General features: G+C 38.9%; 1 protein-coding gene across 1 annotated transcript in view; it reads right to left on the bottom strand.

Annotated features, from left to right (window-relative positions):
- Nucleotides 1-4,287: 4,287 nt before the first annotated feature.
- Nucleotides 4,288-22,617, bottom strand: part of TOPAZ1 (testis and ovary specific TOPAZ 1) — a 1,272,938-nt gene continuing 1,254,608 nt past the window's right edge. The window contains exon 18 of the mRNA XM_044060400.1: nucleotides 4,288-4,994. Coding sequence (XP_043916335.1) covers nucleotides 4,766-4,994 — 229 coding nt within the window. The 3' untranslated portion in view covers nucleotides 4,288-4,765. The remainder of the gene's footprint in view (nucleotides 4,995-22,617) is intronic.

Genomic DNA, 22,617 nt, shown 5'->3' with positions numbered 1-22,617 from the left:
TAGATTCCTGTCCCAGAGATTTCCCATACTCTGGCACAAACTACCTATCGATATCAAACAAAGCTCCTCATTAGCACTCTTCAAGAAAAATATTGATGACTGGATGGGAGATAGGAAATTAACCCTGGGGATCACTTCTGTGGCTCTGCTTGACAGGGGCACAGGAAAATAATTTTCTTGGGTGGCAAAAGCCAGGGTACCGTTTGGCTAGGCTTATAGAGGCCCTGGGGCCAGTAGCCTAGTACCTACCTATGAACCATGTGGAGAGAGTTCCCGCAGGGGCAGAGGGGGAACACAAACAGGAGATGCTGCCCAAGTAGCAGAGGAGGTCCACAAAATCAAGGGTCTGGATATTCTTTCTCTGACAGGCCTTATGAGCGTTAATGAAGGAGACCTGATTGCTCACCTCTGGAGGCAGTCGGGGATCACTTATCCTTGCACAAGGAGCCTTACTAGACATAACAAAAGATACTTGGGTGCAGAGGATTATTTCCAGAGGCTATGTAATTCCCTTTTCCCTACTACCATCATTACAGAACAAATTTCCTGACATTCCACCCATTCAGAAGAAAACTGCAGCTTTGGAAATACAAAAACTGTTAGAAAAATGAGTTATCCAAGAGGTCCCCCCAGACCAGAAAGGATCCGGAACTTACTCAAGATTCTTTTTAGTGCCAAAGACAGCAGAGGACTAGAGACCAATCTTAAATCTCAACATTCTAAACAAATCAAGTTCAGCGTATCAATCTCCAGATGGTCACAGTCCAGTCCATTTTGCTCTTCCTGCACAAGGATGACTGGATGTACTCAACAGATCTCCAGGATGCGTACTATCACATAAAAATGAACAGCTGGTCCAGGAAATATCTGCACTTCTGGCTCTGAGCCAATCACTACCAGTTCAGAGTACTGCTCTTTGGTTTCACCACGGCCCCCAGGGTATTCACCAAATGCATGGCAGTAGTAGCAACTCACATCAGATAGCAGGCGTTCCGAGTGTTTCCATACCTAGACAACTGGCTCCTAGCAGCCTCGACCAAGCATCTGCTGACAGCAGCTTGAAATTGTACTCCAGACTTGCTCCAATCTAGACATTACAATCAACCACAACAAACCTCAACTTAACCGTTTCAGACATTAGAATTCATAGGGACCATTTTCAACACATCTATGACAGCGTCTCTCCCCTTGTAGAGAGTTCAAAACATTTGTTTTCAAGTCAAGAGGATAATCCGGAACTCTTTACTGCCAGCCCGAAAGATATTACAGACGCTAGAATTGATGTCCAAGGCAATAGTTCTACTGCCACTTGTAAGATACCATATGAGAATTCTCTAGTGGACATTAGGAATCCAGTTGTCCATTTTACATCACCCTATGTCCACCAAGATCAGCATAACTAAGGCCTGCAAAAAGTTCCTTTAGTGGTGGATTCACTCATATAAAATATTGCAGGATCATCTGTTCATTCATCCTCTCTCAGCCAAAGGCCATAGTGACCATGGACGATTGCCAGATCAGGTGGGGGGGGGGCATTTCTTGGGGAAGACTGTTCAAGGCACTTTGTCCCCCAAAGAGGGCATTCTGCACATCAATGTGCTGGAAATGAGAGCAGCACTCCTAGCGGTGTAGGTGTTCCAAAACTCTCTCCTTTCTAGCACTACTGAAATTCAAATGGAAAATAAGTCTGTAGTATGTTGCATCAGCAAACAAGGAGGAAGCTGTTCTTACCCTGTTGTGTTAGAGAAGTTATGAGTGTGTGGCAATGGGTGTTCTCTTCAAATCAATTTCTTTTAGTAATGCACATACTGGGGAAATCCAACGTGATAGCAGACAAGTTGATTAGGTCCATTCTATTACCTCATGAGTGGTCTCTCAACAAAGAAGTGGCAAAAATGATATTCCACCAATGGGGCCAGCCATGCTGCGACCTATTTGCATCTCCCCTTAACAACAAATGCAGCAAATTCTTTGCCTCAATTTCCCTGCTGGGGAGTCACTGAGAGACTCTCTCCTTCATGACTGACCCCCAGGTCTCCTCTAAGCTTATCCTCCAACTTCCATAATCCCCAAATTCCTACAGAAGCATCCCAGTTGAAGAGCAAAGTCATCCTCATTGCCCCTTATTGGCATCAACAGATTTGGTTTCCCTTCCTCTGGCCTCATCTAGTTAACCTGCCTTGGATTCTGGATCCAGTTCCAGACCTCTTGTCTCACCCAACAAACATGACTCACCCGGATGTCTCAGGCCTAAAGCTGACCATATAGTTTCTCCAATTTTGTGGATAGCGAGACAACCAAAGCTCTCTTCTCCAGTGCATCACATTCTTTTATCTTCCCACAAAGCTTCCACTAGGAAAATTTACAAGAGCAAATGGAAAAGATGCGTCTTTTGGGCACAACAACAAGACATGGACCCTTTTTTCAGCACCAGTACATAAAATTCTTGAATTCCTGGATTCTATTTTTAATGAAGGGCCTAGTCCCTCTATGGTTAAGGTTCAGTTAGCTGCCATCTCCAATTTCCATCTTGGAGTTAATAATTCTGCTTTGGCTTCTTCATGTCCATGTAGGGCCTGTATAAATGTAAGCCTTCTACTCAAAACACCCTTCAAGGATCCCACTCCACCATGGGATCTGAATTTAATGTTACAGGCCCTAACTCAGAGACCCTTTGACCAGCTGTAAAGTGTGAATTGTGATATCTGACTTGGAAAGCTATATTTCTCAAAGCCATAACATTGGAAGAAGAGCTTCAGAACTTCAAGCTTTTTCTTCTATGCCTCCCTATTTAATTTTTCATAGGGATAGGGTGTCCTTAAGAACCAATCCTTCCTTCCTTCCTAAGGTGGTGTCAGCATCTAACATTAATCAAACCATTAACCTTCCTGTATTCTTTCCAAACTTTTTAAACAAAAGTGAATCCATTTTCCACTTTTTAGATATTCATACACAATTACATTTTTATCTACACAGATCAGAGAAATTTAGAAAATCAGATCAATTATTTGTATCCTTTTCGGAAACCAGATTGGGTCAACCAGTTTCTAAAGTACCTTTATCAAAAAGGGCAACTGGCTGCATTTCCTTTGTCTATAAAAAGTTTGGTCTGGTCTTGCCAAAGGGTTCCTATTAAATGATCGAAGACACATTCTTTCGAATGTGTCTTGATAGAACTTGAAAGCACGAAAAGGCAAAATAGCAAAACGGCACAGAAGCAAATTCTTTCCCTGGGGAAAAAAATCGCTTGGCCACTTCCGTTACTTTGTCATTTTCATAACTGTAGTGCGATCTCGGAGTTGGTATATTTAAGTAGGGGGTGTGGGGAGCGAAGCCCCCTACTTTATGCAATGTTTTAAAAAGTTTTTTTGTTCTATTGTGGAACAGCGATTTTTTTTTTTTCCCTTGGAAAAAAATCGCTGTTCTAAGTGTTTGAGATTGTAAGCTTTTGCTTACATGGGTTCGATAAATCATCATTCTTTTTTTTAAGCGTTCAATGATTTAACATAGACCCCTTGCCAACGCCGTTAACAGCCCATTCAACCAGGTCCATGGCAAATTCATCAGCTTTTTTATCCAGGACTCCCATGGATGATATTTGTGTGGCTGGAACTAGGACTAATCCTCATACCTTTATTACTTATTACATACTGGATCTGGTGTCGAGTAGAAGAGTAGCCTTCAGCTCAACAATTCTCAGGAATATCCTTCCTTAGAGTCCACCTGGGATTCAGGTAGCTGGGGGGACTGTCTCATATTTTGAGGAATGAATGAAAATTGACAACATCAGATAAAGAAGCTATTTATGTACTCACCATAATGTTCCATCTGTGTTGCCCATTTTCATTCTTCCTCAACTCCCCTCCATCCCTCCAGCCCCTACCCTGTTTCTTTGATGACTTCTGGAAGAGCAGAGCAGGATTATTGGAAATAAGTTCCTTATATTTGAGCTCCAGATATTGACTTTTCATAGTGAAGTAAATATTTTCATTATGTCATACACTAAGGAGCTGCAAACAAGATCTAGAGAATGAGGGAGACTACAGCATTATGGTTAACAGAGCTTGTAGTATACACGAGATGTGAAACAGCGGCTGAGTCGGATCCGAATCCATATGTTGAAGAATGAAAATGTACAACTCAGATGGAAAGTTATGGTGAGCACATAACATTTTTTGTCTTTTTTAAAGACAACTGTAAAAAACCATACACACAGTGTCAAAAAGATAAAACAGACAATCGTGTTTCTCAGTTTAATGAATCTTTATTTGACTAAAGTATCCACATATCAAAGAAAGACATTCATTATCTGCTAACGATAACACTTCCATTAAGTCTTGGAATGACTTATTACTATGTTTCTTTTTCATTTTCACACAAGTCGTGTGTGTGTGTGTGTGTGTGTGTGTGTCTGTCTGTCTCTGGCTCAGTTTTAGACTTATCCAGTCCGAGTTTAAACATTAAACTTCAGAACTCGTTGAAAGGAAAGGATGGACAGGGCAAGATCTGTCTCCGTATCAGAACCTGTATTCAAGAAAATTATATATCTATCATAAAATTAATCAAACTACACAACTGTACATCCAGCAAATCTCCCTGCTTTTTTTTTGAAAAAAAGAACCTCAATATTTCTAAAAACAAATGCTATTATTACACACTTACATTGTGGCTAATCAAAAAATCTGTAATTACAATAAAAATATAATCTAAAGAATCAGGCTTCAACACTCTTTAATTACCTTTCCTTTCAACAAACACATTTTTCCTAAAAACTAGCATTAGGAGGGAAAAGCCAAATCTTTCCAGCCCACCTCATATTTTGGTTCAACCACTTTAAAGCTGAGCAATGCTCCAAAATATAAACCTGCTCTTCAGCAAAATTCACTGTGGTATACTTAATAAGCAGCTTTGGTTCAGATAATCGGGATGCCAGGTGTAGTCTCTTCACACCTGCTTGATATTCCTCATTGGTGCATGGTGCATTTTCAGAGTGTCTATCAAATAAAAAGAATGCATTAAATAATATTCTTTAATAAATCAACTAAAGTCTTTTTTTAGGGCATCTTGTTGTCATGTAACTGCAAGAATGTTAAATACTTCAGGGACATGAACATAATTTTCTCTCATTCATTTCTAGTTAATGAAACAAAACAAAGATTAAAAAAAAATGCATTATCAGATTCTATTATTTTGTACATTAAAGTAGATTTAAGCTTGTACCATCTCAGTACTAGCCCCATGTTTATTCATGTTTGAAATAATTTTGTTTTAACTGCTGCAATGTGAACACTATCATTAGTTACCTTCTGCTATAATACTATGTTCATAGGTAGGTACTAGGCTATCGGTCCAAGGGCCTACGTAAGCTTAGCGAACAAGGTTCCCTGGCTTACGCCACCCAAGAAAGTTATTTTCCTGTGCCACTGTCGAGCAGACACACAGACGTGATCCCCAGGGTGTATTTCCTATTTCCCATCCACTCATCAAGATTTTTCTTAAGGAGTGCTAATGAAGAACTTTGCTTGACATAGATGGGTAGCCTGTTCCAGAGTATGGGAAGTCTCTGGGACAGAAATCTATCCCTCCAACACGTCCTGTTTATTGTGGTGACAAAGTTTAAGTCCCTAGAGCATGTAGCTCGGAAGGATTGGGATTTCTTTAGGTGTGGCATGTCCAATAGCTCTGGGTTTGACATAGCTTTATATGTTAGGCAGAGATCACCTCGGCGTAGGTGATATGCTACAGAATAAAGCTGGAATTTTTTGAGACGGTCAGTGTAGGGCATCTTTTTGAGGCCAGTAATCCTCTTTGTGAGGTACTTCTGTGGCCTTTCCAGCTGCTGCTGCAGATGTCTTGTGAGGTACATTCCAAAAGGGGGGTTGTACTCTATAATGGGTCTAATGAGTGTCGAGTAGAGGGGAACAATGACCTCTTTTTTTCTGGACGAGAAACATTTTATGATGAGGTGTGCCACGTAGAAGGACTTCCTAACTACTGTGGCGATGTGACTATCAAAAGAGAGACTACTGTCCACCTGGGTCCCAAGGGCTCTTATCATACATTCGGTGTTAAGTAGATTGCTGCCTATGTGGTAGTTCATGGGTACAGAGTTTTTACCAAAGGGGATGACACACCACTTTTTGGCATTGAGCTTGAGGCCATGGCTCTGATACCAGGCATCTGTCTCAGCGAGGCCCTTCTGTAGAATGTCCACATCATTTGGGGACTTGACTATGGCTCCTAATTTGCAGTCATTTGCGAACTTCATTAGCCAGAGGCCCTCTGTGCTAGCCTGTACTTCAGAGAAGTAGATACCAAACAGGAGAGGTCCCAGGACTGAACCCTGTGGTACTCCACTTGTCACTAGTTTGAGGTAAGATTTGGAGTCTGCAACTTTTACAGTGTGGGTTCTGTCAGTGAGCCAGTTGGCAAATGTCTGTATATACATATCATGGGGGCATTATATGCCACATTCAAAAACTTGTAGCATCAGCTGCTTGTCATAGACATCTCTTGTGGCATCCACACTTGAAATAAACTTAATTTAGTGTGCTACAGGTCCTAAGAAAGCACAAGTTATTACCAGTGAACAGATTATATGTGCTAAACCACACACGATGAAAATGACAAGTAAATGGGCGCAGAAGTACTGATAGTAGCAAAGTGGGTGTCAACTATGGCATGGAACCTTCAGTATGAATTTAGCAGTGTCAGTGATGCTACAGGCAGTGCACTTAACTTTGGTGCAGAACCAAGCAGTGGAATGATCATATCACTGGATCTTGACCAACAAGCTGTGCAATGAAAAAGGACTTTCTTACAATAGTGGATACATGGTGAACAAAGGATAGTTTCTTGTCCACAAAGATTCCCACATTGTCAATGTGACAGTTACAGGGGATGTCATGTTTGCCAACGGAGACTATTATACATTTTTTTTTACATTGTGTTTTAGTCCATGGATATCTCACCAGCTATTTGTTTGTGAAAGGTCTTCTTGGAGGACCTTAGTGTACTCTGGAGAGCTTATGATGGCACCAAGTTTACAATCATTTGAAAACTAGGTCAGCCATAAGCCCTTTACATTAGCTTTGACCTCCAAGAAGTACGTGCCAAAGAGGGTGTTCCAAAGGACTGAACCCTAGAGTACACTGCTAGTGACATGTCATTTGGAGGAAGTACAGCCACCTAATCTAAATTCTTGGGTTCTACTTGTGAGTCAATTTGTTATCCAGTGAGTCACATAGAGATTAATCATTAGCGGAGAGAGTATATCGACAATACCTGTGTGTGGGATGGTATTGCACACCTTTGCAAGGTCTAGATACATGGCATGTACTGATGTTCCCTCATTCATTACTTCATTAATAGGATCATAGCAGGTTACTAGGCTACTGGCCCTTAGGCCCTTATAAGCCTAGCCAAGAGTTTAGCCCATGTTTAGACAAGTCAACACAAAAAGCCCCTGTCCAGCAGGGACACAGGTGGAATCCCAGGAGTGTATTTTCTGTTTCCCATCCAGTTATCCAGGTTGCACTTAAAAAGGGATAATGAGGTACTCTGCTTGACGTGGAGAGGGAGTCTATTCCACAGATGGGGGAGCCTCTGGGGCACAAATCTGTCCTGTTAACAAGTCCTACTGATATCACACACCAGGGTAAGGCCACGCATACAAGTTGCTCGAGTGGAGCTCGACTTGCGGATATGCAGCAGTCCCATCAAGGCAGGGTCTGAGGTTGCTTTGTATGCCAGACAGAGGTCATCTCTGAGGAGTCTGTATGAAACTGAGTAGAGGGACAGGAACCTCTGTGGTCTCTCCAGCTGCTGCATGTGCTTTGCGAGGTGCATGCCGAAGGGGGCGTTGTACTCAATAATTGGCCTTATAAGGGAAGAATACAGGGATCTGCTCTTTGTCCCTGGATGAGATACCTTTACTTATGAGGTGGGCCATGTAGAAAGCTTTCTGTACAACGGAAGCAACATAGTGGTCAAAAGTCAGGTTGCTGTCAACCTGGGTGCCCAAATCTCTCACTACTGATTTTGTACTTAGGAAGTTGTTATTAATGTGATAATATGTGGGGATATCACTTTCACCAAAGGGGATGATGATGCATTTTTTGGCATTCAGCTTGAGGCCATGTTTCTGGCACCAGTCATTTATTTGGGTGAGACCCTTTTTGAGGATGTCCACATCACTTGGAGAATTGGTGACTGCGCACAGCTTGCAGACATCTGCAAACTTGGTCAGCCATAGCCCACTGGTTTTGGCCTGCACCTCAGAGAAGTATATCCCAAATAGCAGAGGTCCCAAGATCAATCCCTGGGGTACGCCACTCGTTATGGGTCTACTGCTTAAGGTGGCTTCCCCTATTTTGATTAGGTGGGTTCTATCAGTGAGCCAGTTTGCTACCCATGTGGTAACATATGGATTGATGCCTAGTTGAGAGAGTTTATCTGCTATGCCCGAGTGGGAAATAGTGTCAAAGGCTTTGGGCAGGTCAAGTTAGATGGTGTGCACCATCTTCCCCTCGTCCATGGCTTTGGTGATTGTCTCAAATAAGTTGACCAGATTTAACAGACATGACCTCCTCATGACAAAGCCAAACTGTGTGAGGTTGAGTGTTTTGAGGTTGCAAATGTCCCTGTTAATGAAGTCAATGATAATCTGTTCGATGGCCTTGTAGATCAGGCTAGTTAGGCTGATGGTCTATAATTTCCTTGATCGGTGGACACTCCACCTTTGTGTAAAGGGATGACAGTGGCTGTCCTCCACTCGGCTAGGACAAAGCCAGTACTCAGGCTTTGGTTGAATAGCATGCCTAATGGTGCTGCAAGTTCATGTAAAATGCAGCCGGGAATGTTATCGGGTCCCATGGAGGCTGTATTTTTTGAATTTGAGAGGGCAGTGATGACCTGTTCCTTATAGATAAGGGGTGGGGGCAGGTACTGGGGATGTCCTGATTTACTGATGGGGGGGGGGGCAGAGAGGAGAAGTTTTTGCTGAATCTGTCAGCTAGTAGACTGGCAACATCTACAGCATTTGCGTATGTGGTGTCCTTGACCACCAGTTCTGAACAGATCTGGGTGCTTCCTTTGAGATTGCGGACATATGTGAAAAAGGCCTTACATTTGCCTCTCGTAGATGTTGCCAATTTGGACTCGAAGTTGGCTTTAGAGGATTTCACTAGTGCTCTTATTTGCTTGTTCAGGCTAAGGAGAGATTGCTTCCAATTGGGCACCTGCTCCTTCTTGGTTCTGGACAGCAATTTCTACCTTTTGTTATATAGTTTATTTATTGCAGATGTCCACCAGACAGGTTTATTCTTGCTTGCGGAGGGTGATTTTGTCCTGTCACATATTCCTGATTCCATGCATCTATATAAATGCTCTTACAGTACTTTGGTGTAGATTTGGACATTGGTGCCAGTTCCTACAGTGGGGGAGGGGGTTTTCCAATCTATGGTTGGATAATTAAAGTCACCCAGCATCAGGATAACTAACTTCCTCAAAGGCATTGACCAGATTAATCAGGTAGGATTTGCCCATAACAAAAACTAAACTGACTTGGGGCAATTGTTTGAAGGTTATCTATGTCCTTATTTATTATTTCTATAATGATCCCTCTCCACAGCCTTACAGATGAGGCTGGTCAGACTTATGGGTCTGTAATTACTGGTTCTCTTGATTCTTTACCTTTCTGCAGGGGTCAATTGTTGCTGTTCTCCATTTGTTTACAACAAAGCCTGTTTTTAAACTGATGCTGAACAGCCTTTGTAGGGTATATTCCTGGCATAAGCATCATTTCCCACACTCCCTTAGGAGTGAAGGTGTGCTGGATTCAATTAAGAGGCTAAAATTAGAGAACTGAATAAAATCTGTGTAAGTGATGCTTTATGTGACGCACTGGAGAAAGACACCAAAACCAAAGTACGGCTCTCCTAGGAAACCAAGCACCTGTATACTTGGTGATCTGAAACATCTTGTTTAGCTCCCATGGCTATGATGTTCTGTTCACCAAAAATCTCACAAAAAATGCTCAGGCTTTCCTTGGAATTTGAGAAGTGTGGAAATTGGGAAGCATGTGCAGTTTTTGTTAAAGATGGCTGCCTCCTTAGGTCACTGGACACTCCATTTATGTAACTGTTAAATCCAATAAAGAGTGGAATAAAAGTAGTCTATTCAATTTTTTCTTGAACCATTCATTGATCAGTGATGGAAGAAATAGTGTATGCGATGGAATCGGCATTTTGAAGAAGGTATTCAGCAGCAAGAATGAAGTAGACATTTATTTTATTTTATTTCAAATGTTTACCAGGGTAGAGTATTGATTACCAGTGACTAATTTCGGTCTCAGCTTGGGAATACAGAGAAATGAGAATTACATTTAATGAGAGACAAGAGTATAATGAAAATACACATCAGTACAATACTATTATCAGTTAATAAAAATGTAGACAGTGTCTACAATTATGATGTACCTAATTTATAAAAATCAAGACGACTCTCATATAGAAAGTGAGAGGTCTGTGTGATAATCACAACTTTGTGTTATCAAATGGGAATAATAGGATATTTTAGTAGAATGAAGAAAGAAGTTATATTAAGCAAAAAGATTATGTGAGATAGAAGTGAAGACTGGTGCAAAAGAACCTGCCATATGTGGGACACTTATGTTTGCTCTGAGAGTGTTTATGGAGAAGTACAGAGAAGGTCAGAAGGAGTTGCATTGTGTCTTTGTGGATTTAGAGAAAGCGTATGACAGGGTGCCTAGAGAGGAGTTGTGGTATTGTATGAGGAAGTCGGTAGTGTCAGAGAAGTATGTAAGAGTGGTACAGGATATGTACGAGGGTAGTGTGACAGCGGTGAGGACTGCAGTGGGAGTGACAGATGCGTTTAAGGTGAAGGTGGGATTACATCAAGGATCAGCTCTGAGCCCATTCTTACTTGCAATGGCGATGGACAGGTTGACAGACAAGGTCAGACAGGAGTCCCCGTGGACTATGATGTTTGCAGATGACGTTGTAATCTGTAGTGAGAGTAGGGAACAGGTGGAGGAGACCCTGGAGAGATGGTGATATGCTCTAGAGAGAAGAGGAATGAAGGTCAGCAGGACTAAGACAGAATATATGTGTGTAAATGAGAGGGAGGATAGAGGAATAGTGAGGATGCAGGGAGTAGGGGTGGCGAAGGTAGATGAGTTTAAATACTTGGGATCAACAGTTCACAGTAATGGTGAGTGTGGAAGAGAGGTGAAGAAGAGAGTACAGGCAGGATGGAGTGGGTGGAGAAGAGTGTCAGGAGTGATTTGTGACAGACGAGTACCAATAAGAGTGAAAGGAAAGGTCTACAAAAGGGTAGTGAGACCAGCTATGTTGTATGGGTTGGAGACAGTGGCACTGACAAAAAGGCAGCAGTCAGAGCTTGACGTGGCAGAGTTGAATATGTTAAGATTTGCACTGGGTGTGACAAGGATGAACAGGATTAGGAATAAGTATATTAGAGGGTCAGCCCAGGTTGGAAGGGTTGGAGACAAAGCCAGAGAGGCAAGATTACATTGGTTTGGACATGTGCTGAGGAGGGATGCAGAGTATATTGGGAAAAAGATGCTAAGGATGAAGCTGCCAGGTAACAGGAAAAGAGGAAGCCCTAAGATAAGGTTTATGGATGTGGTGAGAGAGGGCATGCAGGTGGTTGGTGTGACAGAGCAAGATGCAGAGGACAGGAAGAAATGGAAACAGTTGATCTGCTGTGTCGACCCCTAACGGGAGCAGCTGAAAGAAGAAGATATGTGGGACACTAAGAGTGTTACTACTAACAGAGAGAGTGACATAGCTCAGGTTAGGTGATATGGCTAAATGACAATTGTCTGATCAGAGGAGGTGGGGGCCTTTAACTGAGTCCTACATTTTGGGTAAGATAGGGTGTCTTTTATTTAGAATACTTGCCCAAAGTTTTGGACCTATTATAGAAAAGCAATGATCTGTACAATGGAGTTGATTTGTGTGTGTGTGTGTGTGTGGGGGCAGAGTGGTCATAGTTTCTGAAGTTATAACAAGAATTTTGTCTGATTAGTTATTAGGGGAGAGAAGGTCTCATTGACTATGGGCATGAACAGTTGGGATCCAAGGACATGGTCAACCCTTTGTTGAAGAGGGAACCATTTTTTTCTTTAGTGTTTTATAGTGGACTGGCTAATAAAGCTACAAATTTTATTTGTTATTGTTTGAATTTTTGTGTGAAGTTTGCTTTTGATGCTAAGGCTATGAGGTGCAGGCTATATTCAAGTTGGGAGACTAGAATATCTTTTCCTATGGCTGTTCTAGAGGTTTCATTAAAAATGGGGGCATCTTCTGGCCCAAAATAGGAAAGAGTTAACATTTTTCCTTGTTTAGTTAAAGTGGAGGGAGAAGATAAGGAAGGGGTCAAGCTAACTGCCAAGGTATTTAAAAGAATGTTGTTTTTCTATCGGTACAGTTTTTATGGTCCTAGATATGAAAATCGTTTTTTTAATGTTTCTGTTTGGTGTTTTGGTTTTGCTGGAGTCCAGGTGAAGACTCTTCTTGGAGATCTAGTGAATTAGGGCTAGAGATCTACTTGCAGGTCTGTCTGGAAGTACAATACCGAGTTGTTTGCGAGAAATAGTTCTATATTATCAGCATAGAGAAGGAGGGCAAGATGAAGTCAGTCAATGAGTTATTTATAGATAGAAAATAGTACAGGAACAGGTATGGAATCTTGTGATACTCCTTTTTGAGGCTGGATGAATGGGAAATCACAGTATGAATTTTGAAAGAAAAGTGGTAATTTTTGAAATAATTTTGAAATCAAGGCAGGGAATTGGGACTTCTACCTTTTTGTAGTAGGTGATAGAAAAAGATGTTGTAGTCAACCAGGCTGAAGGATTCTGTAAGTTCAATAAAGATGGTGTGAGTCAGCTGGCTTCTCTTTTATTGGTCTGTGTCTATAAGGTTTTGTGTGTGCTGTGAGTAAACCAGAACCCATATCGTTTATGGGAGGGGAGGATGCAGGTAGTCATGCACTAGGTGAGCTGTACTCATTTTTTTTCAAGCAGTTTACCTAGAGTGGGAGGAATATACATTCCTAGCTGCAACTCTCACCACTGAAGAATTACTAACTATGCACTACTTTACCCAAGAGATTCTCCCTACTTAATTTCCTAACTAATGTTATGTTTCTCCACATATATAAGTTCAACCATATATTTGTCTATATTCAAGTGTTTAAAGTCCTGTTCTATTTGAAACTATGTATATATTTTTATTTTTTAATTTTTATCCTGTAAATGTGTTAACACTTATTTTTCTATTACTTGATATGATGACTTTGTATGCAAGCTTAAGCTGGAGCTTCTCTCCCCGGGCCTCCGCTGAAAATGGGTACTGTCCCAAGTCAGACCATCCTGGTAAACAAATGTAAAATAAATAAATAAATATACATTAGCCTTTATTGGGAAGTGTTGGTGTGGTTAGATTTCTCTGGGATTTGGGCTGATAATGGCTATTTTTCCAAATATTTGGCATGACAGAGTGTAGGCAGAGAATGAAAATGTATTGCAGGAGGGTTGCAAGGAAATCACTGTAGTGGTTATATGAACCATGAATAGAGATCATCTTCACATGGTGGGCTGACAGGTTTTATTTGTTGCAGAAGAGGTTCAATCTCTCTTTTTGACTTGTTCAAAGTAAAAACTGAGGAAAGCAGAGAGAGCGCCAGATGGTTCTAAGGGGTTAGGTGCAATGACACTGTTTGACAGGGTTGGTGGTTGGAGAATTCAGAGAGAAAGTCAGATGGAGAGAATGTAAGCTTTGCTGTTGCTTTTGCTGTATTAATTTGTGAGTTGATGCACTTCCTTCCAGAACTGTTTTTTGTCATTTGGATAAGGATGCCTGAAATGTTTTCATACAATGGTTTTTGTGTCTGAGTTGACTACATTATTGCCTACCACAATGGAAGGGGTTGTTTTTTCCATGCCTGCCATATATCATCTCTAAGTTTTAAAATGGATTTAAGTTCAGGAGTTAGCCAATCATTTCTTTTTGGTTTGTAAAGCTGAGAAATTATAAGGAAAAATGTGTCCTAGAGGAATCTATGTTTAACGGAAAAAGCTTCTGTAGCGCGGATAGTTAGGGTTGTTTGGGTTTAATATAAAAGACCACTCACTGAAGGAGAGGGCTTTTTGCATTTTTTATGTTTGTGTCTGTCTTAGGCCTGAATGAAATCAATTTGGGGGAGATTTTTTTGTGGGGGCTTGTATTGTGAAGCTTATTGTGCAATGAACACAACAGAAAGATGGTGGATTATAATGTTTGAGATTAGACTGGTGTTGTCAAAGATGATTAGATCTAGAAAGGAATGCTTGTTTGCGATAAGGTTAGGTCATGTGGGATATTGCAGTAGTTGTTTGAAACTTTTGCGTCTATAGCGCTATTTGTGCATACTGCCATATAGCGCTTACAGCACTAAGTGGTTCTTTCTTACTCTCTTGTATGGTGCCCAAAGCAAATCCAAGTGCACTTTGAAAATACAGAAAATTAAAGTAATTATGTTTACGCTAAATATTCAAAATTAGGTTTGCTATATGCCCAACCTTTGTATATGTGGAGTAATACTAAAAATACATATGCTCTCATAGAAAAAAATGTATTTAATGATCTTAAATGGCATTGTTCTTATATGGTTACTTATCTGGCTGTTCCAGCAACCTCTTCTATCATAAACAGTGTGGGTTCTGGTCTGCAGTACACTCACAACCTTATAGGCCCAGACCAATAAAATAGAGGCCTGCTCACTTGCACCATTGCTGTCTTGTATGGTTCCAAAACATAAAAGTGTTATCTGGTTGATCTTACTGCTGAAAATCAAAAATTTCCAATGATTTGAGTTGACCACTGGCTAGTTCTTGTGGAGTTTCTGTTAATTACCTGCCAATGTGAGAAATTCAAGGCCATTAATGCCGCTTCTCTTTGAGCATCTCCAGTTTTGTAGCACAGATGTCTACTTCCATTGCTGAATATCCAATCAGCTTAATGGATGTATGCATTGCAGTTTCTGTGGGCCAGCTACTGAAATAGGTTCTGCTCATTTTGTTCCCCTGCAGTATTTACATGCAGTGCTGCAGTGTAGGGTACAGAAACTTAAACAATGGCTATTACTAATAGCTAATGCTCATAAAAATGTCTTTCTAAATACTCAATATCAGGGTAAGGCTGAACAATTCAATTCTTAATTTAAGCACAGTAGATGGCCTCCGAAAGGCATGCATGAATGGGCATGCCTTCGCTGAAGGTTGGGCGTCGGGCTGGCAACTCGGCACCACAAAAATCTACTGCCAATCATTAGCGGACCGGAGTTCTGCTGTGGCGACCCCTAACCGGGAAAAGCCGAAAAGACAAACAACAAGACTGAATTATTTGCACACGTGTGTGTGTGCATGATGCTACTAAACTGTCCCTGATTTTGTAGCATGTCCTTAGTTTTACCTCAGGTATGCTTAGTTTCTTTCCCATAAAATATATGGAAATATTTAATATACGTCACTGATCTTGGTTCCTCATTCTCCCTTTGTCTCTGAGTTATCCAGAAAAAGACTGAGAATTATGGTGTGTGTCTTTGTGAGATACTTCTCAACTTCCCAGATTTTACAGATGAACCAATGAACTCATATATTTGGTTTGTTATTCATAAAATATATGGTTTTCTGTCAAATGGTTGCAGATTACAAACTCTAAATAATGACATCTCTTAGAGTTTTAGACTTCATATTCTTCATTAATGCTATTCTTGCAATTGTTTAAGTATATAAGGGAAATATTTACTATTTGTTTCTAATTTTGGTCCATTCCTCCCCCCGTTATTTTTGTTTTGTGTCTGACTACTACAGTAAGAGGTTCACAGCTAGTGTGTGTGTGTGTGTGTGTGTGTGTGTGTGTGTGTGAGAGAGAGACCTCTCAAATGTCCGTGGTTTTGCAAAATTGTCCTTGATTTTGTCTCCTATGTTTCTTTTTTCCTAGCATTTTTTTTTCTCGGTGAATGAGGCTTGTCATCTCCAAATAAAGACAGCTATTTCATCTTCTGATTTCGTATTCATCAGATAACACAAGTGTAATACCAACTTGTTATTCTAGCTGCTTCTTATGTATATAAAAGTAGTTATTTAATATCTGTCCCTGATTTTGATTCTCCAGTTTTTGGTTTTTATCCTTAATTCATAAGCTAAGGATGTGAGAACTCGTGTGTATGTGTGTGTTTTTGTTTATTCACATTAAATAATTGGTTTATATTTATTTTTTTAAACAGTGGTATTTTTCATAATTTTTTTGTTTGTTTTTGCAGCCTCTAAATAATGGCAAGCACGTGAGTTTCAAACTTAACCTTTAGAAGAAAGGATGTTAATGTAGATCATTGTGTATTTTGAACCTAGTCACCCACTGTAGCTAAATAGCACGTGCATATAACTTACTGTGGAAGATCACTGCCGTTTTGTATAGTCAGCCAGAGTGAGTGCAGGCATGAATGGAGATGCACATGTGAGGGTGTTTGAAGTCAGTCAGTTAGCTTATGAAGTTCGAAACAAATGTTCCAGTTATAGTTCCTGATGTGTTTATGCACAATAAATGACTTGAATGCTTACCCAGCCTCAGTGTCTCATTTGAATACACGAGACATGTGACATGGTGTCAGAATGGGATCTGAAGTTGAATCAACTTACAAACTATGAGACGTTAAGTTAGAAGTGGAGAAATATACAGACGTGAACTCACAAACATGTCAGCAGCTATTCAAAGTTAAACTCGTTTAAATTATTTTTTTCAGTCACCGAGTGTGTGGCAAAGCATTTATAAAGTTCAAAATAATTACTGAGATAAACAAAATGTCCGAAATCGCGACTTATTGATAAAAGTCTTCAAAATAATTTCCAAAGTATTTAAAATATAAGAAAAGGCTAAACTGATTGAATGTACGACTTTTTCGCATTAACTAAAACTTTTCGAAGTATCCTTCTGAAGTGTCCAGAGTGTTCGCAGTATTTACATAAATCCATTTCAGATAGATTGTTGTAGAATTGGGCATAATTACAAGTACCTGGTCTATGCTTCTATTTAAACAAATTTTGTTGTTATGGCAGAGGGATTTCGCAGACTTGGACCGCTGGTGTTTGATAATAATATTGTTGAGAATTGGGGAGTGTTTGAGCAAGAATATGACATTTTCATACAGGCTGCATTTTCTGATAAAGACACATGTATAGAAGCATTTATACTCCTCAATTCAGCTGGCTCGGAAGCCATTGAGAGGGAACATTCATTTGTGTATGAACCTGCCGTATATGCAGGGGAGGAGGAGAACTGCCATATTGGGACATAGGCTGAAATGTGGGAAGACCCTGAGTGCTTAAAACATAAATTTAGAGAAATGTGTAACCCTCAAATGGATATTACAATGGAAGGGCACATATTTTGCACAAGAAATCAAAAGCCTAGTGAAACTATAGCAGCATATATTACTGACTTGAGAAATAAAGCAAAAATGTGCAGATCTGGTGATCTACAAGATGAGTTGATAAAAGACCCTCGTGTGTGGTGCTAATAATGACATAGTGAGAAAGATTTTGCTTCTAGAAAGTGAATTAACTTTGAGCAAAGCCATAGAGATTTGTCAAATACATGAGCTTACAGAAAAGCACACGGATATGCTTACAAATGAGAAATGCATGCTTGCAGTATCTGTCAGTGCGAATGTTGATACTGTATAATATAAAATTAAGATGAAAAAGAAATATAAACCGAACACTGCCACAGCCAACCTTATCGTTAATTGTCACAAACCTAAACAAGAAAAGTGTTTAGCTTTTGGTCAGCAATGTCATAAATTTAAAAAGTGAAATAATTTCAAAAGGCTTTGCAAGTCTAAAGAAGAACAATCTTTTATTATAAGAGAACATCTGAAGAAGAAAATAGATCAGACAGAGAGCTGTGAGCAAACTATTTATGTTGATGATGTCTCTGTGAATGATGAAAAAGTTAATACAGTAGACTATCAGTTGGCAGCAAACAGTGAAATATTTTGTACTGTACAAATTAATGGGAAACCTGTAGAGTTTAAATTAGATACTGGATCCAAGTGCAATGTTTTATCAAGATAAAGGTTTGCTAAAGTAAAAGCTGGTGAGAAACTTTATTTAACAAAGTGTGCAAAACAAGTTGCTTATGGCGGTGAAGAGATTCAAACTGATGGCATAGTAGTTCGACGAGGAATCGACCAATGCTTATACAATAAAGAAAGCATTTCAGCAAGTAAGACATTAGTTGCTAATTTATCCACACGTATTTTATCTAAATTTGAGCTTAATGTGTTAGAAAAAGGACTTTCATTTATACCTACTACTGATATGAACAATACTGATTTTGTGTTTGATTTAAAGATGTTCACCAGGAATTTAACTTTAAAATCCATGTATCACCAAATACAAGACATGCATGATTTTTGTTTTAGGAAACCAAGTGTATTTGTACCTAAACAAACTGCTTTGATTAATGCCTTTGAACAGATATGTATTTCAGACATATATAAAGTTTATAATGATCAGAAATTAATCAATGCTAAAAGTAAATGGCATAATCTAGATAAAGAAGAGTTTAAAGCTTTACAGCAGTTAGAGAATGATGTTAATTTGATTATAAGACCAGCAGATAAAGGTGGACAAATTGTTTTATTAGATAGGTTAGATTATGACACATTAATGCATGAAATGTTGGATGATACGAACTTCTATCAAACGGTTACACCAGCACAAGTAAAAGTAATGACTCAGTCTATATACAATCAAATTAAACATATGGAAGAAATTAAGCCAATAGTGAATTGGCTAAGTATTTTATTACGTGGAATCCTACTATTCCTATAATTCAAGGCTTACCAAAGCTTCATAAGGATTGTACTAAACCACCCATGAGGGCAATAGTTTCAGGCAATGGCTGGAGTACGGAGCCTATCTCAATTTATTTAGAGAAAAGTTTAAGATCTTTAATTAATATGTCTATATATATTTTAAAAGACACTGAACATTTTTTACGTGATTTATATGATTTTACGAACCAAGGAGTTATGAATGAGAATATTATTTTCGTTACACTGGATGTGGTCTCCCTATTCACTGTCATTCCAAATGAGGCAGGTACTGAAAATTTAAGAAAGTTGATGGAAATAAATGGGACATTTAGTATTGATAAAATTGAACTAATACAGGTTCTAATGAATATTGTACTTGTTAACAATATTTTTTTATTTAGAGAGAAAATATATTGGCAAAAGAATGGTGTTGCAATGGAGAGCTCCTGTTCAAATAGTTATGCGAATGCAGTTATGCCTGTATGGGAGTCAGCACATTTAACAGGAGGACCTTTTAAGGATTTTATTTTATTTTATAGAAGGTTCGTAGATGACCTTTTTCTTCTATGGAAAGGGACTACAGTACAATTGTTTGATTTTGTTAATTACATCAATGAATCATCACATTTTTTGAAATTTACATTAAGCTATTCAGATAAAGGTATTAACTTTTTAGATGTATATGTAGAAAAAGATGATGTAGGTAGAATTACTACCAGATTATATAGGAAAGAATGTCATGCGAATAAATTATTGAATAGAAATAGCATGCACCCTAATTATGTTTAAAAATGTAGCTCAGAACCAATTTTTTAGAGCCTCTAGATTGAGTGTTAAGAATGATGAGTATGAGAAACAGTTAGTTGAAACTAGTCATGAACTTTTAGAGAGGGGTTATGATGAAGTAATGGTTCACAATAGTGTTTTGGTAACCAAAAAACTAAGGGATACAAGAGCAAGGCCATATTTTTCAGAGAGACCCCATAAGTATAATTATTTGCAAAATAACAAGCTTAGAGTGTGTATTTCATACACAAGGGATGTTAAGAAATACACAGACATCATTAATGAGCATTGGAATATACTTGCTACAGATAACCAAATTAGTGAATTAGTAGGACAGAAGCCTCAATTCTCATTTAAAAACAAGAAGAATTTAAAGAGAAGGTTATGTATGACCAAAGATAGAGTTTTTAATAAATCTGAGTATGGAACTAAACCGTGTGGTAAATGTAGCTACTGTAAATGTATTAACAAAGAGAAATATTTTAAGCATCCTGATACTGGACAGCTTTTCGATACTAGGGTTAGTGCAACTTGTGAGACCCCACATGTAGTTTATTTGTCTAACTGTTTGATTTGTAATACATTTTATGTAGGTAAAACGGATCACACTTTAAAGGAAAGAGTTAGAGAACACATGTATCACATAAAGAAAGGTAGCAGTGTTAATGCTTTAGCGAAACATGTTACAAGTATGGGTGATCATCACACATTTCAGTTTATGGTTATATGTAGAACTTGTATTAATGTTAGGAGAGGTGATATTAAGTCCACGACAGAAGAGATGGAAGCTAAATGGATCGTAATGCTCAGAGCTAATTATGGGCATGGGCTTAATGATTCTGTGCCCATGAAACCAATACTTAATAAAAAAGCTTAAGTATGTAGTTCAAGTGTATTCACCACCTGTATCTGATTAATGGTGTAATTTTAATGATTCATTAAGTTAAATTTATTTTATTTTAATAGTTGTTGGTATACAATTTTGTATACTGTTTTAAAGAATTGTATAAAATGAACCTGTCTTTTTAAGAGTTGATTGGTGAATGACATGTGATGTAAATGTATGGTATAAAAGTTGCATTTTTTCATACACCTGATGAAGCTCAGTGTGAAAGCGCTTGTGTTGCAATAAAGTCTGTACTACTGGGAAGAATTTCTTGATGCTTTTTGTGTGCTTGAATTCTGGAGCCTTACCTTAGCAGCATTTTTTTGTAGTTCTTTCATGCCATTCTGCTGGAAACTGCTATGACTTGTAGTTTTACATAGTCAAAAGCTACGTGCAGTCACTGTTAGGCCTCAAAAACAATTTGAGAATGGAACCACCATATAAGTATGAACAACAATGATAGTTTTACACAGAATATTTCAGTGAATATGCTGATATTTTCAAAGACGAGTTTGACAAACTTCCAGTCACATATTCCATGAAGTAAGCCTAGTTGTCAGACCAGCAAGGAAGATTCCAGTAGCAATGTAAGCAAAGTAAAAGCAGAACTAGATAAAATGGTGAATTTAGGTGTCCTTACTCCAGTAGAAGAACCAACTGTATGGGTATCCTCCATAGTGGTAGCTCATAAGAAAAACTTAGATGATATTCAAATATGTATTGATCCAAGAAACAGACAAGGCACTTAAGTGTCCTCATTATCCGATGTATATGTAGAAGAGGTTGCTGCTCTCATACCAAATGCCACTATTTTTTAAGTCTTAGATGCAAAAAAAGTTCATTTTGGTAAATTTTGCTGGATTGCAAATCTTCACTGTCAACCACTTTCAGTACACCATTTGGTAGATGCAGATTTTTGAAAATGCCATTTGGGATAAATTCTGCCAGTGAAGTATTTCAATGTGTAATGGAGCACATTTTTTCTGGTTATCCATGTGCTATCATAGTAGATGACATTATTGTAGGGGGCAATTGTGAAGACGAAAATGATAGAAATCTCAGGAAATTTCGAGACTGTGATGCAAAGTCAATCTTAAACTGAATCCTCAGAAATGTGAATTCAGACTGAAAGAAGTTATTTATATGGGACATGTGTTTACCAGTTGTGGCTTACAACCAGATCCATCTAAGCAAGCAGCACTTAGCACTTCTTAAGATGCCAGTTCCAGAGAATGTCACATCTTTACCACGTTTTCTTGGTATGGTCAACTGTTTAGAAAAGTTCATCCCAGACTTCAATGAGCTTTCTGCACCATTACATGAGTTGACACGCAAAAATGTAAACTGGCCCTGGTTGGAACAGCACCAAAGAGCATTTGATATTCCACACTGAGATATTATGATGTTCATAAACCCATAATTCTTTTTTGTGATGCTTCAGAGTGCACCCTCGGTGCAGCATGTCTTCAGGAAGGCATACCAGTAGCCTATGCGTCTAGAACTTTAACCCAAACAGAGATGCAGTATGCACAGATATAAAAAGAGCTTTTGGCAGTAGTCTTCGCATATTTGAAGTTCAATGATTATATTTATGAAAGACCTATCCAAATAGAGACTGATCACCAACCTCTAGTGACAATTTTAAAAAAGCCAATACATACACAGCCCCAGCATGCCTGCAACACATGTTGTTAAAAGTGCAACAGTACAATTTCAATATTGTCTATATAAAAGGCAAATATCTATACCTTGTTGATGCTTTGTCGCAAACACCCAGACAAATAACAGAACAGCATGAAAACAAGAAAGCAGACCTTGAAATCATGGAGATGAGAAATTTTTCATCATTACATCTTGATGAACTCAGACATCACACAGCTTCAGACACGATTCTCCAGAAGCTGAAAAACATTATCAGTCAAGGATGGCCAACACAACAAATCAGTTTACCACCAAACATACGGCAGTATTTTCCTTACTGAGATGAGCTCATGATAGAAAATGGAATCATCATGAAAGGTCCTAAAGTGGTAATT

This window comes from Protopterus annectens, chromosome 2.part0 (genome assembly GCF_019279795.1).
Source record: "Protopterus annectens isolate FY-2018-M chromosome 2.part0, PAN1.0, whole genome shotgun sequence".
NCBI classification, from domain to species: Eukaryota; Metazoa; Chordata; order Ceratodontiformes; family Protopteridae; genus Protopterus; species Protopterus annectens.
Note: the sequence above shows the minus strand (reverse complement) of the source record. Positions and strands in the feature narration are given on the sequence as shown.